The sequence below is a fragment of the Gymnoscopelus braueri genome (assembly GCF_963280865.1).
Source record: "Gymnoscopelus braueri genome assembly, chromosome: 10".
Classification (NCBI taxonomy): Eukaryota; Metazoa; Chordata; class Actinopteri; order Myctophiformes; family Myctophidae; genus Gymnoscopelus; species Gymnoscopelus braueri.
In genome coordinates, this window is record NC_137611.1 from 54,205,208 (window position 1) to 54,229,296 (window position 24,089).

Sequence of the window (24,089 nt, forward strand, 5' to 3'; positions counted from 1 at the left end):
ACGAATAAGCATGCAAGCAGAGTATCATGCACTAGAGCTAAAACAAACCCCAATACAGTCTACAACCCGTGACCACCCACCTGTTGGGAATACAACTATGACCACCCGTACTACTGGAATGGCCTGTGTATCCGATTGTAATGAGACCAGATCAACTTGAGACCGCGTCTGCTGTTGTCCTAGTTACTGCAGATGTTGTCCACGGCGAAAAAACGGGTAGCTGTCCTCGTCAATGCCTGTTTATTTTTTTCATAGAGCAATGCCAAAATACGCCGATCCGATTCTTGTTTGGATGAAGAAACCTTGGACAGAAGGACACATACGTTGTGTTATGGACGTTGGTTCTCCGTTGGTTTTGTTGTTGCTGAGAAACAGGAAGACACCCACTCCTTCCTGTGACAGTCTCTTAACAACAAATTGTATACGTTTTATAAATGCAACAATTCACCATTGGAGTCTGAGTAAACATGAACAATTCAGACGCCATTTAAAGCTTCAAAATAAACGCATCAATGAATGAATAAATAAATGTTAGCCTCTCACAGGATTCAAACTCCTCCCAATGTCAGCATAAATACAACCGTCTGGAGAATACTGGTGCGCCATTCTCACCATAACCATAAACAAATCATAGCCTCTAAAACCAGCCATTATAACACAAAACAGACATGGTCACTAGATTAACTTGAGACCTCAGTCACCACACTGATTTTATTTTACTGGTCTCTAACACGGCTGTTTAATACAGATTTGTTTCTAAAATCTCTCACCATCATCATCTATTATTCATTATGTTATAGGCTACTTAGAAATAGTAAATATGATGCATGATAGGTTAGATAACAGTTCATTATAAGACAAGCACTCCTTCCTGTGAAAGTCTCTAACAATACATTTTATAAATGCAACTATTCACCATTGGAGTCTGAGTAAACATGTGTCACGTACATTAACTATTCAGCCCATTTAAAGCGTCAAAATAAATAAATGATAAATGTTAGCCTCTAATGGGATTCAAACTCCTCCCAATGTCAGCATAAATACAACCGTCTGGAGAATACTGGTGCGCCAGTCTACCCACACTGACTCATAACCATAAACAAATCATAGACTATAAAACCAGCCATTAAAACACAAAACAGACATGGTCACTAGATTAACTTGAGACCTCATTAACCACACCGATTTCCAACACGGATTTGTTTATAAAATCTCTCACCATCATAATCTATTATTCATTATGTTACAGGCTACTTAGAAATAGCAAATGATACGCATGATAGGTTAGATACAGTTTGTTTATAACATGACCTCATAGACAAATATGGCCAAAAGTGTCTGAAAACCCACATTACACTGACGTGATTATTGACCAGTCAATTTTACAGAGACTTGCAGTCAAGTTAATATTCAGGACAGCCCTAAAATCTCTCTCAGATACTCAGTCTGTACAACATGCCACCCTCAAGGGGAAACACCCCCATACCATTTACACAAAGAGCAAAGAAAGAGGCATAGTAAATCAGCCAACCACAGGATTTTAAAGTCAAGTTTTTTTATTTGTCACATCGCATAGACCAGAGGGAAATTCTTGGCTTTATAGTCTCTTCTAGTGTAACAACAAATAGTCACAAAAGGGCACAAACTGGCAAATTGTATGATGTCAGATTGCTCCTGATCACCGTCCTCAGGACAGTTAAGTAAGGCTTGCATAGCCCTGAGGCCCATAGGGCTAGGAGCCCAACTCCTGTTTCCGTAGCGTAACGTACACCCCCTGGATATATGACGCTAGTATGTAGCAGGGACTTGCCCCAAACCAACCCTTGACAAGCAACAAGACAAGTCATCTTATTTGGGCCTAATATACACACACACACGATTCCAAAACAAAATCATAAAGAGTTCCGATACGGGGCGCCAGCTGGCCGAGTGGTCCAGGCCCAGACCATAGGTTCTAATGCCGCCTGACCGCACGTTGAGGGTTTCAACTCGACGACATTTGCTGCGCGTCTTTCCCCGTCCATCTTCACTGTATACTATCAATGAAGCCAAAAACTTAAAAAAAAAATAGTGCTGAAGACCCTGGCATCACACCTAGGGTTCAGGAGTGGAGATCCGTGTGCATTGTGATTCCACTGGGTTATGTGCAGGCTGGGCACAAGAAGTCCTCACTGGTGTTAGGCTTACCTACACACACCCCTAGTGGAACCACAATGCACACAACGAGCATTCAATCTGAAAGAAGATGGATACATTGTTATTTATTTAGTTGAAGAAAGAATGTGATCTCCTTGAAAAGAACTTTAAAGGTTTCGTACCCAATCATCCACGGATGCTGACCTTTCTGACTTCCCAGTGCTGACCTCCCCACAGAAGCGACACAGATGTGTCAGGTCATCTATCTATGAAAACATATTTTAGTTGAGTGAAGTCCCAATTTATTGGTCTTGGTGAGGCTGATAAACATTTGATTGAAGCCAACCAGAATCCTCCATGAGTTGTAGGTCAATGTTTTTATGTCCTTATGACATTAATGTCGCCCAGCAGACCCTGCTCGACCCCAGCAGTGCCTAACGCCAGCAATTCTGCAAGCTTAAAATACAGGTTAGTGTTAGCAGTGCTCTTTTAGAATGTATTAAATTGTTACTAGGATAGATATTCTAGGCTATATAACTCACTCTCACTTTGCACACAAACACCCCACAGGATGTCGCATCCATTTGGCGGGGATGAGAGACCGTCTCACAGTTCCAGCGCGAGATCGTGCCCCTCATCCTCCGCATATACTGTAAACTCTGAAGAAAAAAACAAAACCGTTGGTTACATGCGTACAGTAGGTAGGGAACAAAACTACTAATCACCAGAAGTATTAAGTGCATTCTCTTCTAAAACAAGCAACTAAGAGTATACCTAGCGCTAAAGTAAAAGTGCAATATATCAGCTTCCTACTTTCATAAACAGATGAGAAACCATTCATCAGAAACCATTGAACATACTTGCAATGAAGTACAATAAATCTTGGATTTACTTACCTTGTTGTATTGCGACAATGGTCCAATTGGTTTGGGGAAGCAGCAAGCGGGTCCACAAATACACACCGTAGTTCATGTGGATACATAACCTTCAGCAGATAGGATACTTTAAAGCTTAGTTGTAAATATAGTTGCATAAATTGCATTGATTAAAGTTCACTTACTACTAATGGACATCAATCTGTGAAGTGATCATTTAATTTGTTAACACGGTGCGACTGTAACCAACACTTTTAAAAGTAACTATTATCCTTACTTTTTGAACCCCCCTGGTCGAAGCGTCCCAAATTCTCCTCATCTCCTCCACTGGCAATACCTTAACCCTCCTTTTGGGCGACACACATGAGGTAGGCATTGACAATCTACACAAAAAAATAAATACAATTAAAAAATCACTTTAATATCAATGAGAACACTTGCTCACAAAACGAGACACTGGTCAATGTCTCCCCTGGTGCCAGCCTCTGGACATCGAGGGTCAAGATTTTAAAGGGAAAAATTTGGCCCACAGTATCTGCCCTGTTTGCCCCTTCCATATAGCATGGAGAAGTGGAAATTCTGAACATTTGTGTCATTCAAAATTGTACATGGCATTATTATTCTTCATGTCACATTAGCGAATGGGATTTACCAGTGATATGGTCCTCTGCTGACCTCGCTCTCACTCTGGCAGGTGGGGAGCCAGAGGAGGGGCCCCGAGGATGGTGGAGGGCAGAAGGAGGTGTGGAGGGGCCCCGAGGATGGTGGAGGGCAGAAGGAGGTGTGGAGGGGCCCCGAGGATAGTGGGTGGTGGGGGGCAGAAGGAGGTGTGGAGGGGCCCCGAGGATAGTGGGTGGTGGGGGGCAGAAGGAGGTGTGGAGGGGCCCCGAGGATAGTGGGTGGTGGGGGGCAGAAGGAGGTGTGGAGGGGCCCCGAGGATAGTGGGTGGTGGGGGGCAGAAGGAGGTGTGGAGGGGCCCCGAGGATGGTGGGGGGCAGAAGGAGGCGTGGAGGTGCTGAATGATGGCTGTGCAGGGCCAAGGCCAAGAAGAGGGCTGGGGGGACTGGGTGACAGTTGGGGAGGGGGGAGAGCAGGAGGATGAGATAAAGGGGAAAGTGGTGGGGGGGGGGGGGGGGGGGGGTGGGCGAGCCAAAGGAAAGGTTCCAGCTGCGTCGCTGGAATCCTGTCCTCTGGCTCTATGTAGCGTTTCAGCTGGTCCAAATGAGCAATTAGCTTCTCTTTTTTGGTCCCAACCAAGTACACCACTTTCCCCTTTACGTCGGCAGTGGTGGAAAAAGGACTCAAATTCTTTACTTAACTAAAAGTACCAATAATGCAATATAGAAATAGTCCATTACAAGTAAAAGTCCAGAATTAAAAATTTACTTGAGTAAAAGTACAAAAGTATTGGCATCAAAATGTACTAAAGTACCAAAAGTAAAAGTACTGAAATGTTTGAAAATAGCACAAGATCTTCCTATTGAAAGTCCTACTGCCTTCACACAAAGTGAAGTCTCTTGGATCCTTATAACTGTGATAATACAATATAAATTATAATGTATTACAACTATGATAATTATAATACACTATAATAGATTACAACTGTGATCATAATACACTATAAAGTAGTATAATGTTTTACAACTATGATACTTATAATGCACTATAATAGATTATAACTGATTTTAATAATCTATAAAGTATTATAATGTTTTACAACTATATCCTGTTCTAAATAAAAAGTTGGTGAGTGATCAGTCATTATTCAGTGTTTGGCCCCGCTTGGCCTAGCTCAGACCTACCCAGGACTGGGTACTTTTTAGGCACCAGTTTAGTACCACTTACACACCCACTTCATTGTATTGGAAACCGAGGCACAAGTGGGCGGCGTGGTGTGGGGTAGGGTGAGGCCATGCATATGGAAAGCCGCCTTTAGTGTCTACCACCCACAGCTGGCGTACTGTGTGGTTCAGTTTCTAGACAGCGAAACAGCTCACAACGCGAGCTTGTAGAGCTTGTAGATCGGCTATTTTCAAATAGCCTAGGTATAAAATAGGGCTAAAGTGGTTCATGCATGTTTCATAATATCATAATTTATATCTGAAAAGTAACTAAAGTTTTCAAATAATTGTAGTGGAGTAAAAGTACAATATTTGCCTCTGAGATGTAGTGGAGTAGAAGTAAAAGTACTGAAAATGGTAAATACTCCAGTCAAGTAAAGATTCCTCGAAAGTGTACTTAAGTACAGTACTTCAGTAAATTTACACCACTGATAAGGGCCCAGCATCTCCGGTGCAATCTTCCCTGATGTTTTTCTTCAACACCACATCCCCAACTGTGAATTCATCATCCCAGCCCTGCTCCAGTTTCCTCTTCCTGACCTTGTCCTGTTGTTTTTGGACATTGCCCAGCACAGCCTCATACACTTGGGTCTGCTTTTTCAGCCCCTCACAGACCTCGATCCTCCCGCATTACATAGCCCTCCATTTCTTCTGGTGTCACCTAAGGGTACAAAAACGCCAGGTGGGGTTATTGACAGTAGTGGTTCTCATATTTATTCATGTCAAGGACCCCCAAATCAATATGCATTTGGCATAATTTTTGGAAAATAACAGATCTACAAGCTCACACCGTGTCGCAATGCATTGTGAGACTGTAGATTGGCCATTTTCAAATAGCCAATGTATAAAGGGGGTTAAACTGATTTTGTGCTATGCTACTAATTTACTGCCCCCCCCCCCCCCCAACAAATGGAGCCTGGAACTTACAGTACGGCATAGTCCACAAGGACTATTGTGTGGTGAGGTGCTTTTTTGTGCGGAGCGCAAACATGGCAGCTGGGAGATACTTGTCCGACTGATGGGGGGGGGGTCTGCAGAAAGGGCTTTCAGACAGAGACCTGACAATGTCCACATTACATAATAGCAGACATTCAGATGCATTTAATGTAGTCTACAGTATCTGCCAATTTGACAGTATGCAACTTACCTCTGGATGGTCCCATTAATTTTTTTACACCAGGCCATTCGTCTGTGGGTAGTAGGGGGCAGAAAAGCTCCTCTGGATGTGGGGGGCTTCACAGAGCCTGGAATTCCCCTTACATTCCAATAATAATACATTTGAAACCCAAATTTGACACAAATCTCAAAGTGCTACTCTCAGGGATAGTATAAAAGCATTTTTTTTTATGTGAACAATAATAAAAACAATTAAATGAAGACAATTCAAATCAAGTACGAGCCCCATCCCCAACAACAACAAAAATAATAAAAGAAACATTACAGTATAATTTGTAATGTTTGAGTGTTGTACCTGGTTTCTGAATTCCGTTCGCTGATCCGTTAGGATCCTCTGCGGGGCCCCAAACTTGTAGACAAAGTCCATTATGCACTTTGAAACCACATCTCTTCACTTTGTGTAAAGGCAGTAGGACTTTCAATAGGAAGATCTTGTTTGCTCTTAAGAGGATAGGCCTCTGACCACTTAGTGAAGTAGTCGTCCATGACACATTCGTTCCCCTCTGTGCATCTGTAGTCAAGCAGTCCATCTAGTACAATTAATGTACATGTAACATTTTCAAATGTAACGTTTTCAATTTACTCTTAAATGTGATGGCAAAATATTACATTTCTAATCTTAAAGGGATATTTCACTTTCAAACATGTATTTTTTTTAAGTTTAGTTTTAGTTTAGTTTAGTTTTTAAGTTTCCTAATTCAGTATTTAGATATTTGATATTCATTTTATCAGACACGCCCCCTTCCTATACAAACTCATTGTAACTTCAAACTCCATTTTAACCATGATGGATTCATCGAAAACACGGTTCTACTTCATTCCTACTGACCGCCAGAGGCAGTGTTTTCAACACCTGGATATCCATCACGCGCTCGCGTATGGGTCGAATATTAATACCAACAAAGTCACTCGTGACCTGTGTGCACGCACGCCACCTATATAGGTGCGGTGCGCACAGCGTTCATCCTCTTTCATCTTTTCGCCTCCGTAAGCGTAGGTCGACCAACTACAAGCTGCGCGTGAAGTTTCGCAACCGACACGGTTGGAGCTACGGACTACGGTCCGTCCTCCAGAGACTGCGTAGCCTGTTTATATATTGGATTACCCCGTTCATAGGGGAAAGAACCGAAAAGGAGAGAAAAGGACAAGGAAAAAAGAGAGGAAGCATATAGTTGCAGCGACGGTGTATGGAGTTAGCGGCTGCTTGTTAGCATCCGTGGCTAACGACAATAACATCGAGGCAGTCCAGGCATGGAGCCATAGCTGTACATCGGCGACGGTGAGTGAATGTTTGACTGCTAGCCTAGCATTGGGAGTGCCTTTCGCTCCACTTCTGAAGGAAAGGAGGATTAGCGCTGAGAGTGTGTTTCGCTCTACCGCTTTAATATACCGCAAGCATTGGGAGTGTGTTTCGCTCCGCTGCTGCTGGTCACTGGACAAGAGAGGAAAAAAAAAAAAAAAAAGCGTAACCACGGTGTGGCCCACTGTATTGTACCGTTAGCAATTAGCATTGGGAGTGTGTCTCGCTCCACTGCTGCCTGGTGCTGCCATGCTGGCGATGTACGCCGTCTGTAACACGTGCTCGGCTGCTCTGGGATCAGAGGATGGCCATGACCTATGCCCACACTGTCTTGGCATTGGGCATCTAAGACTAGCCTTGACGGAGGACGCTTGCGTTGATTGCAGTAGCATGTCTTTCGCTGAGAGGGAAGAGAGGTTGGCTATGGCTGAGGAGGATACCGAAGAGGTGCCTTCCTCAGGAATGCCAGTCTTGAGCCCTGTAGGGGGTCTGTCTAAGCGCCAGCGCCTAGGTACTGGGACCTCAGGCGCCAAGAGGAGACGTCAGGAGGATGATCCGTTGTCTCGCAAGGTGGACACATTGACCTCTGAGTTTGCTGAAATTAAAGCCCTTCTCCTCAACCTGCAGCCTGGTGCTCCCCGCACCGATGCTGTGGCCCCAGCTCCTCCACTCCAGGTTAGAGATGGGAACTATGGCCATGATACTGTCGATGTTGCTGATCAACATGAGGACGATGCCATGTCTATTGCAGCCTCGGACTCCCAGTTTGCGTCCGGAACGGAAAAGCATGAGGACCTGGAGGAAGAGGGCGGGGGCGGGTCCCCCACCCGCTCAGTGACAGGCTCTCAGGGGTCTGGAGCAGATGCTCATGGGCCTGGGTTCCATGCAGCTAGGGAGGCCGTTCAGCTGGCCTTGGCACAGCTTGGACTGGATGCCCCCCCGGGGGAGGCCCCCCCTCCTAATGCCTTCTTCAGGCACGCTCAGCAGTCCTCCTTCAGTGTGCCACCGTCTGAGGACTTCATCAAGGAGCTTCAGCGATGTTGGTCAGATCCCAGGGCCAAGGCCAGTCTCCACCTGTCACAAGACTGCAGGGCCTTGGCGTCCATGGACAAAGCGGGGGAGTATGGGTTAGACCGCGTGCCGGCTATAGACCCTGCCATTGCATCCTTAATACTGTCCCCAGATGAGGCCCTCAGACCGGATGCTCGTTGTCCACGAGCACAATGCAGGGTCACCGACGACTACCTCACCAGGAGCTACGATATAGCAGCTCGGGCGGCTCGTATCGGAAATTCTCTTTCCCACCTTATACTGGCCCTAGACCAGTCCCTCCGCACGGCGGGGGGTGACGCCCCGTCACAGAGCCTGAGTGAGGCCTCACTCCACGCTTTCGCTTATATGGCGAGGGAACTTGGCAGACTGATGTCCACTCTGACTTTGGCTCGTCGCCAGGTGTGGCTCGCCCAGTCCCCGTTGTCGGAGGGGTGCAGGAGGACACTCCGCACACTACCTGTCATTCCAGGCCAGATGTTTGGGCCCGCAGCTCAAGAGGCCCTGGAGCGTAGTGTTCAAGCGAACAGGTCCAGGCGCCAGTACGCGGACTTACGCCCAGCACCGTCACCTCAGCCTAGACGCACGGGCACTCCTTACCCAGCAGCTGGGGGCCAGAGCTCCTCGGGAGCCAGACGTCCCTTTCCTCGGCAGGGCCAACCCCAACAGGGCCCCCAAGAGCCTTCTTTCCGGCCGCCCACAGGCAGGGCTCCTAGGCGTGGGGCCCCTGCCGGCCGATCCTCTAAACCAGTCCAGGACCGGGGGAGTCGGAGGTGACTCTCCCGACCCGGGCCCCAGCCGGTTCACCCCACAACATCTCAGCCGCTGGGAAGCCTTGACTTCAGACCCTTGGGTGGTGGCAACGCTGTCCAAGGGTTACAGGATTCAATTCAATCGTCGGCCCCCAAGTTTCACAGGGGTACGGATGACGGTGGTCGACGACCCGCTGAGGTCTCAAGCCCTCAGCCGGGAGATTTCAGAGCTCCTAGAGAAGAGAGCCATAGAGTATGTACCTGGTTCAGCTCAGCTAAGAGGGTTCTACTCCATTTATTTCCTTATTCCGAAGAAGGACGGCGGCCTTCGGCCGATCCTCGACCTCAGGCGGTTGAATCAGTACCTGAAGGTTTTTCGTTTCCGAATGCTGCGCACAGTGGATGTTCTCCAGACTGTGGCAGAGAACGATTGGTTCACAAGCATCGACCTGAAAGATGCTTATTTCCATGTGCCAATAGCACCACACCACAGACAGTTTCTCCGCTTTGCTTTCAAGGGGCGGGCTTATCAGTTCCGGGTGCTCCCATTCGGGCTCTCTCTCGCCCCCCGGATCTTCACCAGATGCGTAGCGGCGGCGCTTGCTCCGCTGCAGGCCAGAGGCATGCGGATCCTCCCGTACTTAGACGATTGGCTGGTATGTGCTTCGAACCAAGAGCAGGCACTCAGCGATACGTCCACCCTTCTGGCCCATGCCGCACGGCTGGGGCTCACGGTGAATCTCGCCAAGAGCTCTCTGGCTCCCAGTCAAACTGTGGTGTTCATCGGCATCGCCCTCAATTCAGTTTCAATGCGGGCCTGCCCCTCCCCACGGAGAGTGGACGACATTGTGGCCCTTGTCGCTCGTGTACGGGGAAGTACAAGGCCGACATACGGCCTGCTCCTTCGTCTGCTGGGCACATTGATTGCGGCATCCGCAATTGTGCCCCTAGGACTCCTTTCGTTGCGCCCCCTGCAGCGGTTGGTCAACGGCTTGGGCCTCGACCCCGAGAGGCACCAGAAAAGACTGGTGAGGAACTCCAGCCAGTGCCGTCGGCTGCTAGAACCCTGGAGAAGGAGGGCGAGTCTATGCCGGGGCGTCGCCATGGGCTCACTGCCCTCTCGCCGGGAGATAGTGGTGACGGATGCATCTCTCTCAGGCTGGGGGGCTGTGTGGAATCACAGGACCATAAGAGGAACCTGGGGCCCTCAGCAGGGGCTACTACATATAAATGCGCTGGAGCTCCGTGCAGTGTACTTAGCCCTCAAGCATTTCCTTCCCGCCTTGGAAGGGAAACATGTCCTTGTCCGATCAGACAATACGTCAACGGTCTACCATGTGAACCATCAGGGAGGTGTCAGGTCCAGGCAGTCTCTGCAGGAGGCTCAGAGACTCCTTCAGTGGGCCTTTCCTCGCCTGGCCAGTCTCAGGGCAGTACATCTGCCAGGTGTTCACAACCAGGCTGCAGATATGCTTTCTCGCCAGAGTCCTCCTCCAGGCGAGTGGAGGTTGGACCCCTCAGTGATTCAGGAGATCTGGGAGAGGTACGGGAGAGCAGAAGTGGATCTGTTTGCTTCAAGCACATCAACACACTGTCGACTGTGGTTCTCCCTGTCGGATCCAACCAGTCCATTGGGGCAGGACGCATTAGCTCACCCATGGCCCCTAGACTGCCTCTTGTACGCATTCCCTCCAATTCCACTGCTCGGGCTGACGCTTCACAGAATAGCCACATGCGGTCACACGGTGCTGCTGGTGGCTCCATACTGGCCGGGGAGGATATGGTTTCCCATGATCCGACGGCTTCTCAACGGAGCGCCTTGGCCTCTCCCGTCGAGACAGGACCTCCTGTCGCAAATAGGGGGCAGCATTTGGCATCCCCAGCCAGATTGCCTCCGGCTTCATGTATGGCCCCTGAGGGGCCGGATTCACTGCTGAACTCCTGCGATCAGGCGGTTGTCCATACCTTGCTGAACGCTCGTGCACCCTCCACTAGAGCGCTGTACTCTAACAGATGGAAATTGTTCCGTAGTTGGTGTGAGGGCCAACAAGTGGATCCAGTCAGGTGCTCGGTACCAATACTGCTCCGCTATGTACAGACATTGTTGGTTAAGGGGCTCTCAGCCTCTACAATGAAGGTGTATATTGCCGCCATTTCGGCTCAGCACGAGCCGGTGGACGGTCGTACTGTGGGATCTCATCCTTTTGTGAGTCGCTTTCTGAAGGGGGCTCTTAGATTGCGCCCCCCGCATGTCACTCGGGTGCCCTCGTGGGACTTGCCTACGGTCTTGGAAGCCCTGTGTTCTCCACCGTTCGAGCCGCTGGAGCGGGCGGATCTCAGGTGGCTGTCTGTTAAAACCGCCTTCCTCCTTGCCATTACATCTGCCAAGCGAGTGGGGGAACTCCAGGCCCTGTCTGTCGCCAGGGACTGTATGAGGTGGACTTCGGATGGGTCTGGGGTTACTATGTGGCCCAACCCCTCCTTTCTCCCAAAGAGGCTTTCAGCCTTCCATATCAACCAGCCTGTCGGATTGACGGCTTATGCCCCACAGCCGGGGGCAGAGGGATCGCATCCTGATCGTGGGTTGCTGTGCCCCATCCGGGTCCTGAGGCAGTATGTGGATGTGACTTCTGTGTTTCGGAAGTCTGACGCACTGTTTCTCTGTTATGGAGGGCACAGGAAAGGGTGTGCTCTGTCCAAACAACGACTCTCTCACTGGATTGTTGATGCCATTCTGCAGGCCTACGAACGCAAGGGTTTGCCTGTTCCTCCTGTGAGATGTCATTCAACCAGGAGCGTGTCCACCTCCTGGGCTGCATTGAGGGGTGTCCCACTGGCTGACATATGTGCGGCAGCAGCGTGGGCCTCTTCCTGCACGTTTGCCCGCTTCTACAGGGTGAATGTGGCCGCCCCTCATCCCATGGCGATGGCGGTGCTGTCGGCCTCTTCTACCTGCAACTGATGGTCAGGTAAGGGCAGGTTCCTCGTGACTATGTTGGTATTAGTCATCCAGGTGTTGAAAACACTGCCTCTGGCGGTCAGTAGGAATGAAGTAGAACGAGAGTTATGCATATAACTAAGGTTCTACGAATTCCGGATGACCGCCAGAGTTGACTGTCACTCGGAATCTCGTTCTCGACGAAAAGATTTCATGAGGATGAACGCTGTGCGCACCGCACCTATATAGGTGGCGTGCGTGCACACAGGTCACGAGTGACTTTGTTGGTATTAATATTCGACCCATACGCGAGCGCGTGATGGATATCCAGGTGTTGAAAACACTGCCTCTGGCGGTCATCCGGAATTCGTAGAACCTTAGTTATATGCATAACTCTCGTTCTTGGTCCTGGCTGGTGACTGATATTGTCCTTCTATAATGCGTGAGGAGACCATGTTTTTTCAATGACTTTTTACATTTATTTTCTATAATTCTTTGGAGAAAAAAAAAAAAAAAAAAAACATGGTCACGCATTAGGACAATATCAGTCACCAGGACCAAGAACACTGATCAATACAATTTAAAACAAAGATACAATACAATATAGGCAGCCCTACTGCCTTACCTCGGAATAAAGAGCCACACTAGGCATTAAAAGGCTATACCACGACCATATAGGCCAGGGGATATCTTATTTTGATTGAAGACCCAATTACTGTATGTCAAGTCTCCAGGTTTTCTTCAGAATATGTATGGCACTTATTTACTACGATACTATTTGGTTTATGATTTATTTTAGGTCTTTGTTTTCAACAAATCAAAACACTTGTGTGGACTTACAAAAAGAATAAAAAAATGTACATATTCAAAGTCAGCTCACACACAAAATCTTAACTCTATTATAGTGGTTCTCAAATGGTGTATTTGCAAGGACCCCCTCAACTCTGAGAGTGTATTACGGGTCCATTTGGTTCCATTTGTACACTCTCAGAGTGTACACTCTCAGAGTTACAGACCTGTAATGGTCATTCAGGGCCATCTCTTTGTGTTTCCGGTAATATTGTTATCCACTCATTTTGTACGTCCGTGGCAAAAAAATATATTTTGACAAAAATGTCCACCACAAGCCAGCATGGCAATGACCCCTGTCCGGAACCAAATACAGCAGCTACGCATGCAGACTTGCATACGAGGCTATACGACAGGTGGGGGGAAAGACAACCTAACCCACCAGATGCCTCCAAGATCAAAAGACTCTCAGGGATTTTTCCTAGACAAATTTAGGAAAGGACAAAAGGGTGAAGTGCATACCGTCATGATTCTCCTGCACCCATGACCCAACACACCACCAGTCAAACACAAGCCAGCCAGCTACTCTACTGATGGCCGGGTGCGGCTTGATTTTAATCAGCAAGCAGCCTTCCATAGCCAGGTGTCTCAGCTGTCCTGAATATGATTAGGGGGCGTCACATGACTAAGAAAGCTCAACCCACTACACTATGCTAACTTTCGGGTTTAGATTAGATGATGAAGCCTATAAGGCCTACACTCCATTTAGGAGGCCACTTTTAAGGATGTTTTAAGTTTTGTTGTTTATGTTTTGTTGTTGAAACATTGTTGAATAATTGTTTGAATAAAACCTAGACTTTTTCAACAATGTAAATGCATAATTAACAAACAATCATGGTTTACATTAAATGGTTTCAAACTAATACAAAGGGCCTTGGGTATTAGATGTGGTACGTGTTTATGGTCAATTTAAAACTTATTTTGTATCTCTAGCTTAAAAAAGAAAAAAGTTACAAATGTTTCTTTTAAATCACATTTTTCTACTGAAACCCCATTGATTAACTATAGGGACAACCAACCCTGTATATTGTGACAAGCTACCCCGTGATGGGGCTGGTTGTCAAAGTCACTTTGATGGCTAATAACTTCCCGATAGAATAAGTTATGCGAAAAAGTCATTATCAGACTTAATTTTATCCTTCAATGTCTTCTTTATGACTGTAGTCTTCAAAATCACTGGATATACAGGGTTTGTAGCATTTTGTAGCACTTGTAGATAGTTGAATGTTTAAGCATGTTCGAATCATATACTTTTCTTAAAAACATTTTCCAAATATTTTATTTTTTATCATTTTGGAAAAAATAGCCAATTCAACACAGTTCAACCTATCCTGTTACCCTCAAAACTACATCATTAACCCTGATAACCTGTGAAAAACGCAACACATTAACATATTTAAACAATAATAATATTAATAATATCAGTCCTGCACACATTTTGGCTATAAAGCACCTTATTAATCCAGGATTTTGTATTAATTATCACCTCATTATAAAGCAGTGAATTCAGGCAGTAACAAATCTAACCCACTTAAGTTCCTGTTGCAGCGTGAACATAGAATACATTTGCAATACAAGGGTGCCCTCTAGTGGTGCCTGTTATGAATACACCTGCCAGTCTGGGTAAACTGAACACGGTTGTAGCGAAGCTACATCCACCACCAGTGGTGTAAAGTAACTACAGTAAGTACATTTACTCAAGTACTGTACTTAAGTACAATTTTGAGTACATCTAAACTCACCTATCTGTCATGTCTCGCACTTTTATTCCTGAGTCACTTTTACACCCATCATTACCACCTCCATGCTTACCACACTACTGAACATATAGCAAAATGAAAATTAGTCCCTGACAACTTAAGAGTGTCTTACACCCATCATTACCACCTCCATGCTTACCACACTACTGAACATATAGCAAAATGAAAATTAGTCCCTGACAACTTAAGAGTGTTAGAAGATTTATTGAATATTGAACTGTGGCAAAACTGGCAACATAGGACCTTGGGAACATAGAATACATAGCCAACGCAAGCCCAGACTTCAGACTCATCCATTTCCCATGTTGTCTAGCGCAGTGGTTCTCAAACATTTTCATGTCAAGGACCCCCAACTATGTTTTTGGCCACAGACCCCATCACAAAAGATTTGTGTTGCTAAAACCTTTTAAAAACATTAAATACTTCTAACATTCTTTGCTAATTTTTTTTTTTTAATAGCCGGTCTGATGCGACACGCTGTGAGCTTGTAGATGAAATACCCGGTGGGTGGGCAGTGGCGGAGACCGAATGTCTTTGTGGGGAAGGCCTGGAAAAGTCATGGCCATGGGTGAAGCAAGGCATAAATTCACTCAGGTAAGGCCTGAGCCTTACTGTGCCTACAGTAAATCCACACCTGTGGGTGGGTATGTGTGTATATCCTCACTCTGAGAACTACTGGTCTAGCGCATTGGTTCTCAAAGTGGGGTCCGGGGACCCCCAGGGGTCCTTGAGGGAGTTCCAGGGGGTCGCCAGCTAAATGATAGTTATTAGGAACCAAATTGACCCTTATGGGTCTGTAACTCTGAGTGTACAAATGGAACACTCCGAGTTAAATTAACATTTTACAATATAAATTGGGGTCCCAGAGATAGAAATGCCATTAACTGGGGGTCCGTAGTCTAATGCCAACTGGGGGTCCTTGAAATTAAAAACAGCTACGCATTGTGAGCTTGTAGGTCTGCTATTTTCACAACTTACTTGTAATTTTTTTTTAACTTATTTTTAAATGTAGGAAACGGAAAAAATTAGATATTTAATCACGACCCATACAAATTGGGAAACAGTGTGAGAGAACACACACACACACACACACACACAGTATATTCCAGATATATTACACACACACACACACACACACACAGTGTACATTACAGTTCTATTACACACACAGATATATTACACACACACACACACACTTAGTGTACATCCCATCTTTATTTCCAGTGTGAGCAGATACAGGAACTCTGTTCACAGTAACAGTCCACCTGTCCCGACATTCAGCATGACGATGTACAATTCTTTTTTTATTTTTCAAAGAAGACAGTTCTAAATGCAACGAGAAAAAGCACAGAATCACACGGAAAATACAGACATGTCATTGTTTGAAGTTGGCTTTTAATAAAATGTTCTCTACGGGAAAATAAAAACATCCTCGTTTTTGACCCCCCCCCCCCCCCCCCCAAAGAACCGTGAGTTTAAACGTTTCTCTGCTACGTAGCTTTACACGGACAATATCCTTCCTATGGAGCAACCTGCTTATCACACTACATTACCCATGAGTCTTTGTTGTTGGGTTGTACGCTTATCAGACTACAATACCCATCGAGTCTCTGTTGCTGGGCTGTAATGCTTATCAGACTACACTACCCATGAGCCTCTGTTGCTTGGTTGTAGGCCAGCACTCTGCAGACCGGTTACCATGGTTACCATGCCCTCCCCCCTCCCCCCTCCTCTCGTTTAGCAGGTTAGTAGTAAACAGTGAGCTAATTGAGGGTCTATACAGAATAATATTAATAAAATAACGGCTTACGGGAGGGACTAACGTATGTGTGTTTGCGGGGAACTGTAGTTTTACAGGAGGACTAACGTGTGGGCTTGTGGGAAGTGGGAACTGTAGTTTTACAGGAGGACCAACGTGTGGGCGTGTGGGAACTGTACTTTAACAGGAGGACTAACGTGTGGGCTTGTGGGAACTGTAGTTTTACAGGAGGACCAACGAGTGGGCTTGAGGGAATTGTAGTTTTAGTGGTTATCAATAAACATTCTCTGAACTGATTCCAAACCAGTTCAGCTCAGTCCAGGCCAACCCAAACCAGTCCTATTCGTCTGTCTTTCTGTCCGTTCATCCGTCCGTCCGACTGTCTGTCTGTCAGACATGTCTGTCTGTCCGTCCGACTGTCTGTCTGTCCGTCTAACTGACTGTTTGTTTTATATCACTGAACCAGCAGTTCCTGGACCAGTCTAACTATGATTACTGTTGTACTGGTTCCTACTGTACGACAACCATGAGAGTACTGTAACAGTACTGTTAATAAAACACTGAGCAAGCACAGAGAGAGAGAGAGAGAGAGAGAGAGAGAGAGAGAGAGAGAGAGAGAGAGAGAGAGAGAAGCTGTTTAAAACTATTTAAAAAGGCAGGACATTTTAAACAGAACCAAACAGTAACTGCAGGTTAAGCTAGCAGGGATACTTTTACGCTTATTTTTTTTCTTTTTTTTTCTCCTTTACTCAAAGTCAAGGATGAGAGTAGAAGCCCTACTTTTATCAAGCTAAAACTGCTACCAACAAATCACAAAATACAGTATTTGTTTTTTATTATTAATATTAATGATAATACTACCCCTCTATGTTTTCTAACCCCCCGCCCCTCGACCGGTTCAAACCGGTCTTCCTCCAGTTTGCTGCTGGGATGCGCCCCTCTGATCGACCAATAGGAAGTTAGGATTCCTCTCTGATCGACCAACAGGAAGTTGTTATGTCCCTCTGATCGGACCAATAGGAAGTCGTCATTTATCTCTCCGTTTTGGACCAATAGGAAGTCGTTATATCCCTCTGATCGGACAAATAGTTAGTCGATTCCTCTCTGATCGGCCAAACAGGAAGTAACAGCAGCTCTTCTCTCGCGTCCCATGCACGGCTAATGGATAGGCACACGTAAAAAAGAAAAAGAAAAAACACAACTCCTTAACTTACGTCCTTTCTTCCTTCAATCTGCCAATCAGAGTGGTCCTACACACCTCCAGATAAAAACAAACATCGGATAAGATCAGTGTGTGTTCGTGTGTTCGCGCGGGCGTCGTTTCGGGACGACCTCGCGGTCGAACGAAAGCGCCACAACACTTCAAAACACGACGAGCAGTTTGTCACGACTCCAACTGTTCCCCCGAAAAGTTCCTCCAATATGGGAGAGAGAGAGAGAGAGAGAGAGAGAGAGAGAGAGAGAGGGGTAGAGAGAGAGAGAGATTGAGGACTTATAAGGGCGTATAGAGTATCTGTGTGTAAAGAGGCGTGGCCATAGGAGCCAGTGGGCGTGTCTAATGACACCCAGTGGGGGTGGAGCTGGCAGAGCGTCAGCGGTTATCTCCTCGTCGCCACAGAGGAAGAGGAGTCTGGAGAAGACGGTGGAAGGAGAAGGTTGCTTCGCCTTCACCCGGAACTCCACCGTACGTTACGTTACGTATACGTACGCACGTTTCGTTCAGCTCAGCGGTTCCATTACCCGGCTGTCTCGCGTGTTGGAGCCGGTCTGTCGTCAAACGTTTGGTTTGTCTTCCCGCCCGTCACCTTGGTTGGGTAGGGTTTGTGGTAGTCATGACGATGGACTGCCCTCCCCCTCCTCAGTGGGGGGGGTTCATGTTGCCGTGACCTCGCTGCTGCTTCTGTTTCTGTTGCATCAGCAGCTGCTCCAGCGCGGACGGACCGGGCTGCATCATGGAACTGGACCAAATGGACTGGAGAGATAAAACACACAATACACACACGATAAATACACAACTATCTGCATTCATGGAACTGGACCGACAAAATAGTATGAATTGGGCCGTGTTCTCATGCTCTCCTGAGTCTATGGGTCTCCTGTGAAACAGCTTTCTATGGGTCACATTTCAGTAACGTAGGCTCGAGCGGAATGTGTTTTGTTTTGCAGCTATGTTTAATGTTTGTATAGCTTCTCTAAGATGATTTCAACGCAGATGATGTTGTTCATTAGTAGGATGCATGCCATGGACCAGGGGTGGGCAACTTTGATGATGGAGAAGGCCACTATATTTCCACACTCACTACAGAGGGCCACATTGCATTATACTGTCGGGCCATTCTATGTCACACAAAAGTAGCAAAAATAGCAACAAAACGCGTTTTGAGCTTGTAGATCGGCTATTTTTGCCATTTTTGAATTGGAATCCAGAGTTCTTTTTTGTTATTTTTTATTTGGAATCCTGAAAAGTAAATGTTTTATTTAATTTCAAATGCATTTAGTTATGTTCAACTTAACTCTCTCAGTGCCAAGCCCCGAGTTATCCCGAGTTTTCTCTGAATACCCTCCCTGCCAGAACGAGAAATCCAGAGTTTTTACTTTTTACTGTGGTCGCGCCATTCTGTTTATTTTTCATGATCACTTTCACTTTCTGATTCCTTCAGACACTGGGTTCCGGTTTCATGACGCAGATTCCGTTTCCGGTTCTAATTTTTTTCCCGCGGTCATTTTCGGCCAGAATAGGGAAACACACGGGTTTTTCACACGGTATAAAAAACTAACGGAGAGCTCCACTTCTATAATCTATAGTCTGGGTGACGAACAGTCATCGCCGTCGTGTATCACATCGTATTTTTGGCCGATCGGAGAATCTGCGACCACGTCACATCCGGTTTATGACGTATGCACTGTTTGGGCCTGTTTGGGGGGGGGGGCGAGCGAGTCAGCGAGGTGATCAATGTTTCTATTTGCTGCTCTCTGCTGGTAGAACTGTCGTATGTGTTTAAAACCGCAATCAGACAATTTATTTGAATGAAAAATTACAAAATTAAACAATTAAAAAACACGCAAATCGATGGCACTGGGGGAGTACTTTATGAAAATACTCTTGGCAGTGAAAGAGTTAAATACAAATACGTTGGACATAAAAAAGACAATAGAATTTTAATACTAGTCATTTAAGCTACTAATATAGACTGAAGTAATTGAAGTGGGTCATGTTTGCATGTTTGGAATTGTAACAGCTGAAATCAATAATATATCAGTATTCCGATATTAACACATCCACCGCCAAGGGCTAATCTCATAATGTACTCACCAGTGCCAAGGTTTTATTGTTGTTTTTTGTTTTTTTCAGGTCGCCATAGGCCCCGTTAAAATCCTTTAGATTGCCCGATCCAATGTTTGTAAACAACGGGCACATGTCCTGGTGTCTACTCGTCGAGACCGCGTGTCAAACGGAGCCGCCATGTTTGAGTTCTGATCGTTTATGTTAACATGGGAAATGCGAGGATGAAAAACTACATGTCCTGTACAGCTTTTACAGGGGTTTTTTGTGTACGACTTAGAATGAAGGCAGACGGGAAACAAAAAACGTGATCGCACTTCCGGTCGATTTCGGGTGGTGTTACACTGAAAATGGTCCCCCTGGAAAATTGAAAAAAAAAAAAAATCGAAAAAAAGGAAAAAGCACCACAGCCCGTAGGGCTACGGTCTCGGCGCTTAACAGTTGGATTTAACGGCCCGTAGGACTACGGTCTTGGCGGTTAATGTGTTAACCTGCGGGGCGCATTAAGTGAAGGTGGGGCATGTGGCCCCCGGGCCGCCAGTTGCCCATGTATGCCATGGACGGATCGACGGTGAGCAACTTAAGCTGAAGCTTGCATTTGCAGAACGGCGTTTCAATTCATATTCCGGGTCAAATCAATAACTTTGCGCTTGCCTGTACATCATCTCGGCATATTAAATCAAGTTGCAACAGATGTGTTCGTTTTGTCAAGAGCTCACGCAGTCGCGCTATCCACACTGCGTCCCTGCTTTTCCAGTTCTAGTTCCAGTACAAAAGCCCCTCTCGAGTCCTCATTCACATCACTATTTTCAACACAAATGCCTGCTGCTCTGACAGCTGAGTTCTTGAGCTAGAGAAAACCTTAGAGGACAGATGACACAAACTTCAGCATAAATATTTGTAGTTCATTTGCGCTACCTTTCTATGTGGTGCAGGTTTCTCAGCTGTTCAATGAGCCTTATTAATTAGCCCACTTGTTGCATCGAAGCAGCAGGCATTTGTGTATAAAATATATCCATGCTGGTTGTAGCTGGTATGGTAGAGCTTTCCAAAATGTAGCTAAGTGCGCAGTGAATTCCACGCTGTACTATCTCCGAATCACCTGCTACTGTATGCCTACAATGAGAAGCAATGATTCGGGAGTGGGAAGTAACTAATCCGACCCACACTGACTTCATTTGTGAGGGAAAAAAAGCGGTTGGTGGTGTTGTGTGTGTACCAGTGGCGCGCACCACTGAAACAGTGCCTGATAGACAGACATAAAGAGGAACAAAGGACTTTAGCTGCTGTTCGTGGTTGCAAATAGCCACAGTGACACTGTCAATCTCAGACACCTGACTTAATATTTTGAGGGGGAAAAAAAATGTAATGAACAAATTAAGAGGCGGCCCGGCAACTTCATCCTAGGGGAAACACTGAGGGGATATGTACTATACTGTACACCTACAACCATGTGTGTATGAACTCTGAAGTCACCACCCATGAACGATTAAACATTATACAACAGGTAGTTCCGACCAAGCCTATTTCAACCGAAATAGGCTCTCTCTACCCGTGCTTTAAACGAGCATGACAGCACACCTAATTAAAATATCTTAATTACAATGAGATTGAGCTAACAGTTAAGTTTTGTTTCTCTATGTGGTCAGTTTGGGAAGTTGTCTAGCGTGGCTGAGTAAACAGGGACTGTCTCTGTCAGACCCCATGTATTTCCACGATAACACAGACAACACTCACAGAAAGGTTGTTATTTTGAGACTTTTCTAATTTTATTTTGATGGTAACTCTTGTATAATCGCGATATTACACTCGAGGGTGGCTTTACTGTGATTATTGGCACTTCAGTGATGCTGTAATATTGCTTAATTGTGTCTTCATTGTGTGTTGTGTGTATTATGTTGTGTCGTCACTGTGTGTGGTGTTGTGTATCTTACCTTCAGGCTGTCCAATAGGACAGTAGAAGATGAGTCGTCCATCGGCGTGTCCTGATTGGTCCAGGAGGAGGAGGCAGGGCCAGCCTGATGCCAGCTGGGTTCAGAGGTCGCTGAGGACGCTGGCAGGTAGTCCAACCCAAAACCACTCACTGCTCCTAACACACACACACACACACACACACACACACACACACACACACACACACACACAAATATCAAGCATATCAGTCAGTCTACTTCACAAAAGGAAATGCATGTGTTTCAGACTGACTAGAAGCAGGGATAAAACATATCCTAACCTAACCTAATCCCGTAAAAAATATACCCACTGTCAAACTATACCCAGGGTTAAAGTGGGCTAGCCTGTTTTATACCCCAGGGTATATTCTGGGCTCCTCCAGTTTATACCCCAGGGTATAAAACAGGCTAGCCCTGAATATACCCCTTCTAGTCCAGATTATGCCCACCGTAGTTTTATCATTTCCAAATGATACCCGTTGTGTTTTTCATAACTAATGTTAACTGTTAGGGTTATTATTTTTGGATGTCAAGGAGGTATAATCTGGACAGGAGAGATAGTCCCATGATAATCTATAAAAAAAGAGAAAGCTCTATTTTGTACACCCCCATATGGTGGGTATATTTTAGGCCGGAGGTTCCCAACATTTTCTGGAGCAGGGCTCACTTGAAAATCTCGAACTTCGCGGCCCAAGTGGTCAGATGGGTGGGCCACGTGCATTTTACAGAGTATGTTTATTTGTGTTCCGGCTTGCATTAATGGAACTAACACTAAGTTCTAGAGATGCGCGGGCCGACCCGTAGCCCGCAGGTCCCGCGGGTTGAACCGCGGGACGGGTGGACGGGTTATAGATTACGACGCAATCATTGCGGGGGGGGGAGGCGAAGCGGAAGAAAACCCCCCCACCAAAACACACCTTCTCTCTCTACCTCCCTCTGTCCCCCTCTCTCTCCCCCTCTCTGGAAAGCAATTGAATGGACTTGCGGGACGGGCTGGGTCGTTGCTTTATATTCATTGTTGGGGCGGGTTGGGCTCCCGTGCGGGGCGGGTTATGAAAACACCTGACCCGCGCATCACTACTAAGTTCCTATTTACTGGTATCACAATGATAACCAATTTTTCAAAATTGAAAAGAAAAAATACCATGAGATTTCTTAACATTATTTTTTTTTTTATATATTAATTTAATATTGTCATTACAATTGTAGTGTTTTGCCAACTAGTCGGGGGCCCACTTGCAGTATCCTCAAGACCCACCAGTGGGCCCCAACCCACAGGTTGAGAACCACAGTTTTAGGCCGTTACACCGGCAATGAAAAGGAATGACCAAAGAGCGGGGGATATCAAAAGCAGAGGCTTGGATTTAACCCCTGATGTACGGTGATATGAGAGGTGTTTGTATCGTAGCTGGATTTCAGTAAGGCTCCAAGTAACTCACCCGTCTTGTCGTTCTTCCATCGGTCCAGCAGGCGGCGCTCTCTGCTGTCCGGCGTGCCGATGGGACCAAAGTTGGAGAAGGGCAGGGAGGCGTGGCTGTGAGTGGGCGGGGACGAGGGCAGGCTGCTGGGGTTGGAGGAGTGAGGTGATTGGCTGGCCGGGGTGGAGTGGTCTGACACACACACACACACACACACACACACACACATTAACGAGGTTAGGTTAAAATGACAACAATACAGCCCCATACACAGAATTTGAAGTGTTTAAAAATAGGGTTGGGTACCGAGAACTGACGGGACCGGACAAGTGTTACTTTTGCAAGATTCTTTTATTTAGTTTAGCCACAGTCTTTTGAATAAAATGTCATATTTCAGTCATCTGAAAAGTTTTAGTCTAGTTTTAGTCGACAAAATATAAGATTTTATTCCAACTAAATCTACAGTTGATTTTGTCGACAAAAATGTATTTTGGCAGGCCTTGATGGCGTCGTAATTACTGATTTTACACTTGGTTGCATGCTGAAGCTCACAATGTGCCGCGACGCGCTGTGAGCTTGTAGATTTGCTATTTTCAGAGAGCAACACCCGAACACAACCAAACCTAAAAAGACTTCTACTGGATCTCTTCTCCACTAGTCCCTCCCTAACATTTTAGTCTAGCTTTATTTGTTGACAAAATTGACAATATATGTAGTCTTAGTTTCAGTCAGCATAGCTTAGTTTTTAGTCAGTGAAAAAAGGTAGTTGACGGACATTTTTCGTCATAGTTTTAGTCAACGAAATTAACACTGGACCGGACTGAATGAAACGAAAATGTTGGTGCTCCATTTTATAACTTAAAGGGATAGTTCACCCCCAAAATTCTATCGATTAGTCGCCCCATGTAGACTTGAATTCATGGATTTGTTTTGTTTTTGTTGCATTCCTAAGCCAATAATTTGATGACCGGCAGCGGTTCCGGTAGGAGACACAAAGAGT

At 46.0% G+C, this 24,089-nt stretch overlaps 1 protein-coding gene across 4 annotated transcripts in view; it reads right to left on the reverse strand.

Annotated features, from left to right (window-relative positions):
* Nucleotides 1-15,681: 15,681 nt before the first annotated feature.
* The window catches only part of smg7 (SMG7 nonsense mediated mRNA decay factor), a 57,447-nt gene continuing 49,039 nt past the window's right edge, over nt 15,682-24,089 (reverse strand). The window contains exons 23-26 of one of the 4 annotated variants that reach the window (XR_013933872.1): nt 23,111-23,281; nt 21,654-21,808; nt 16,874-18,408; nt 15,684-16,836 (exon numbers count right to left, since the gene is read on the reverse strand). Coding sequence is in view for 3 of the 4 variants with exons in the window: in XM_080439593.1 (XP_080295719.1) it covers nt 18,295-18,408; nt 21,654-21,808; nt 23,111-23,281 (440 nt within the window). In the remaining variant the exon portion in view is untranslated. Of the gene's footprint in view, nt 18,409-21,653; nt 21,809-23,110; nt 23,282-24,089 lie in introns of all 4 variants that reach the window. The other 3 variants (XM_080439594.1, XM_080439593.1, XM_080439595.1) reach the window with 3 other exon arrangements.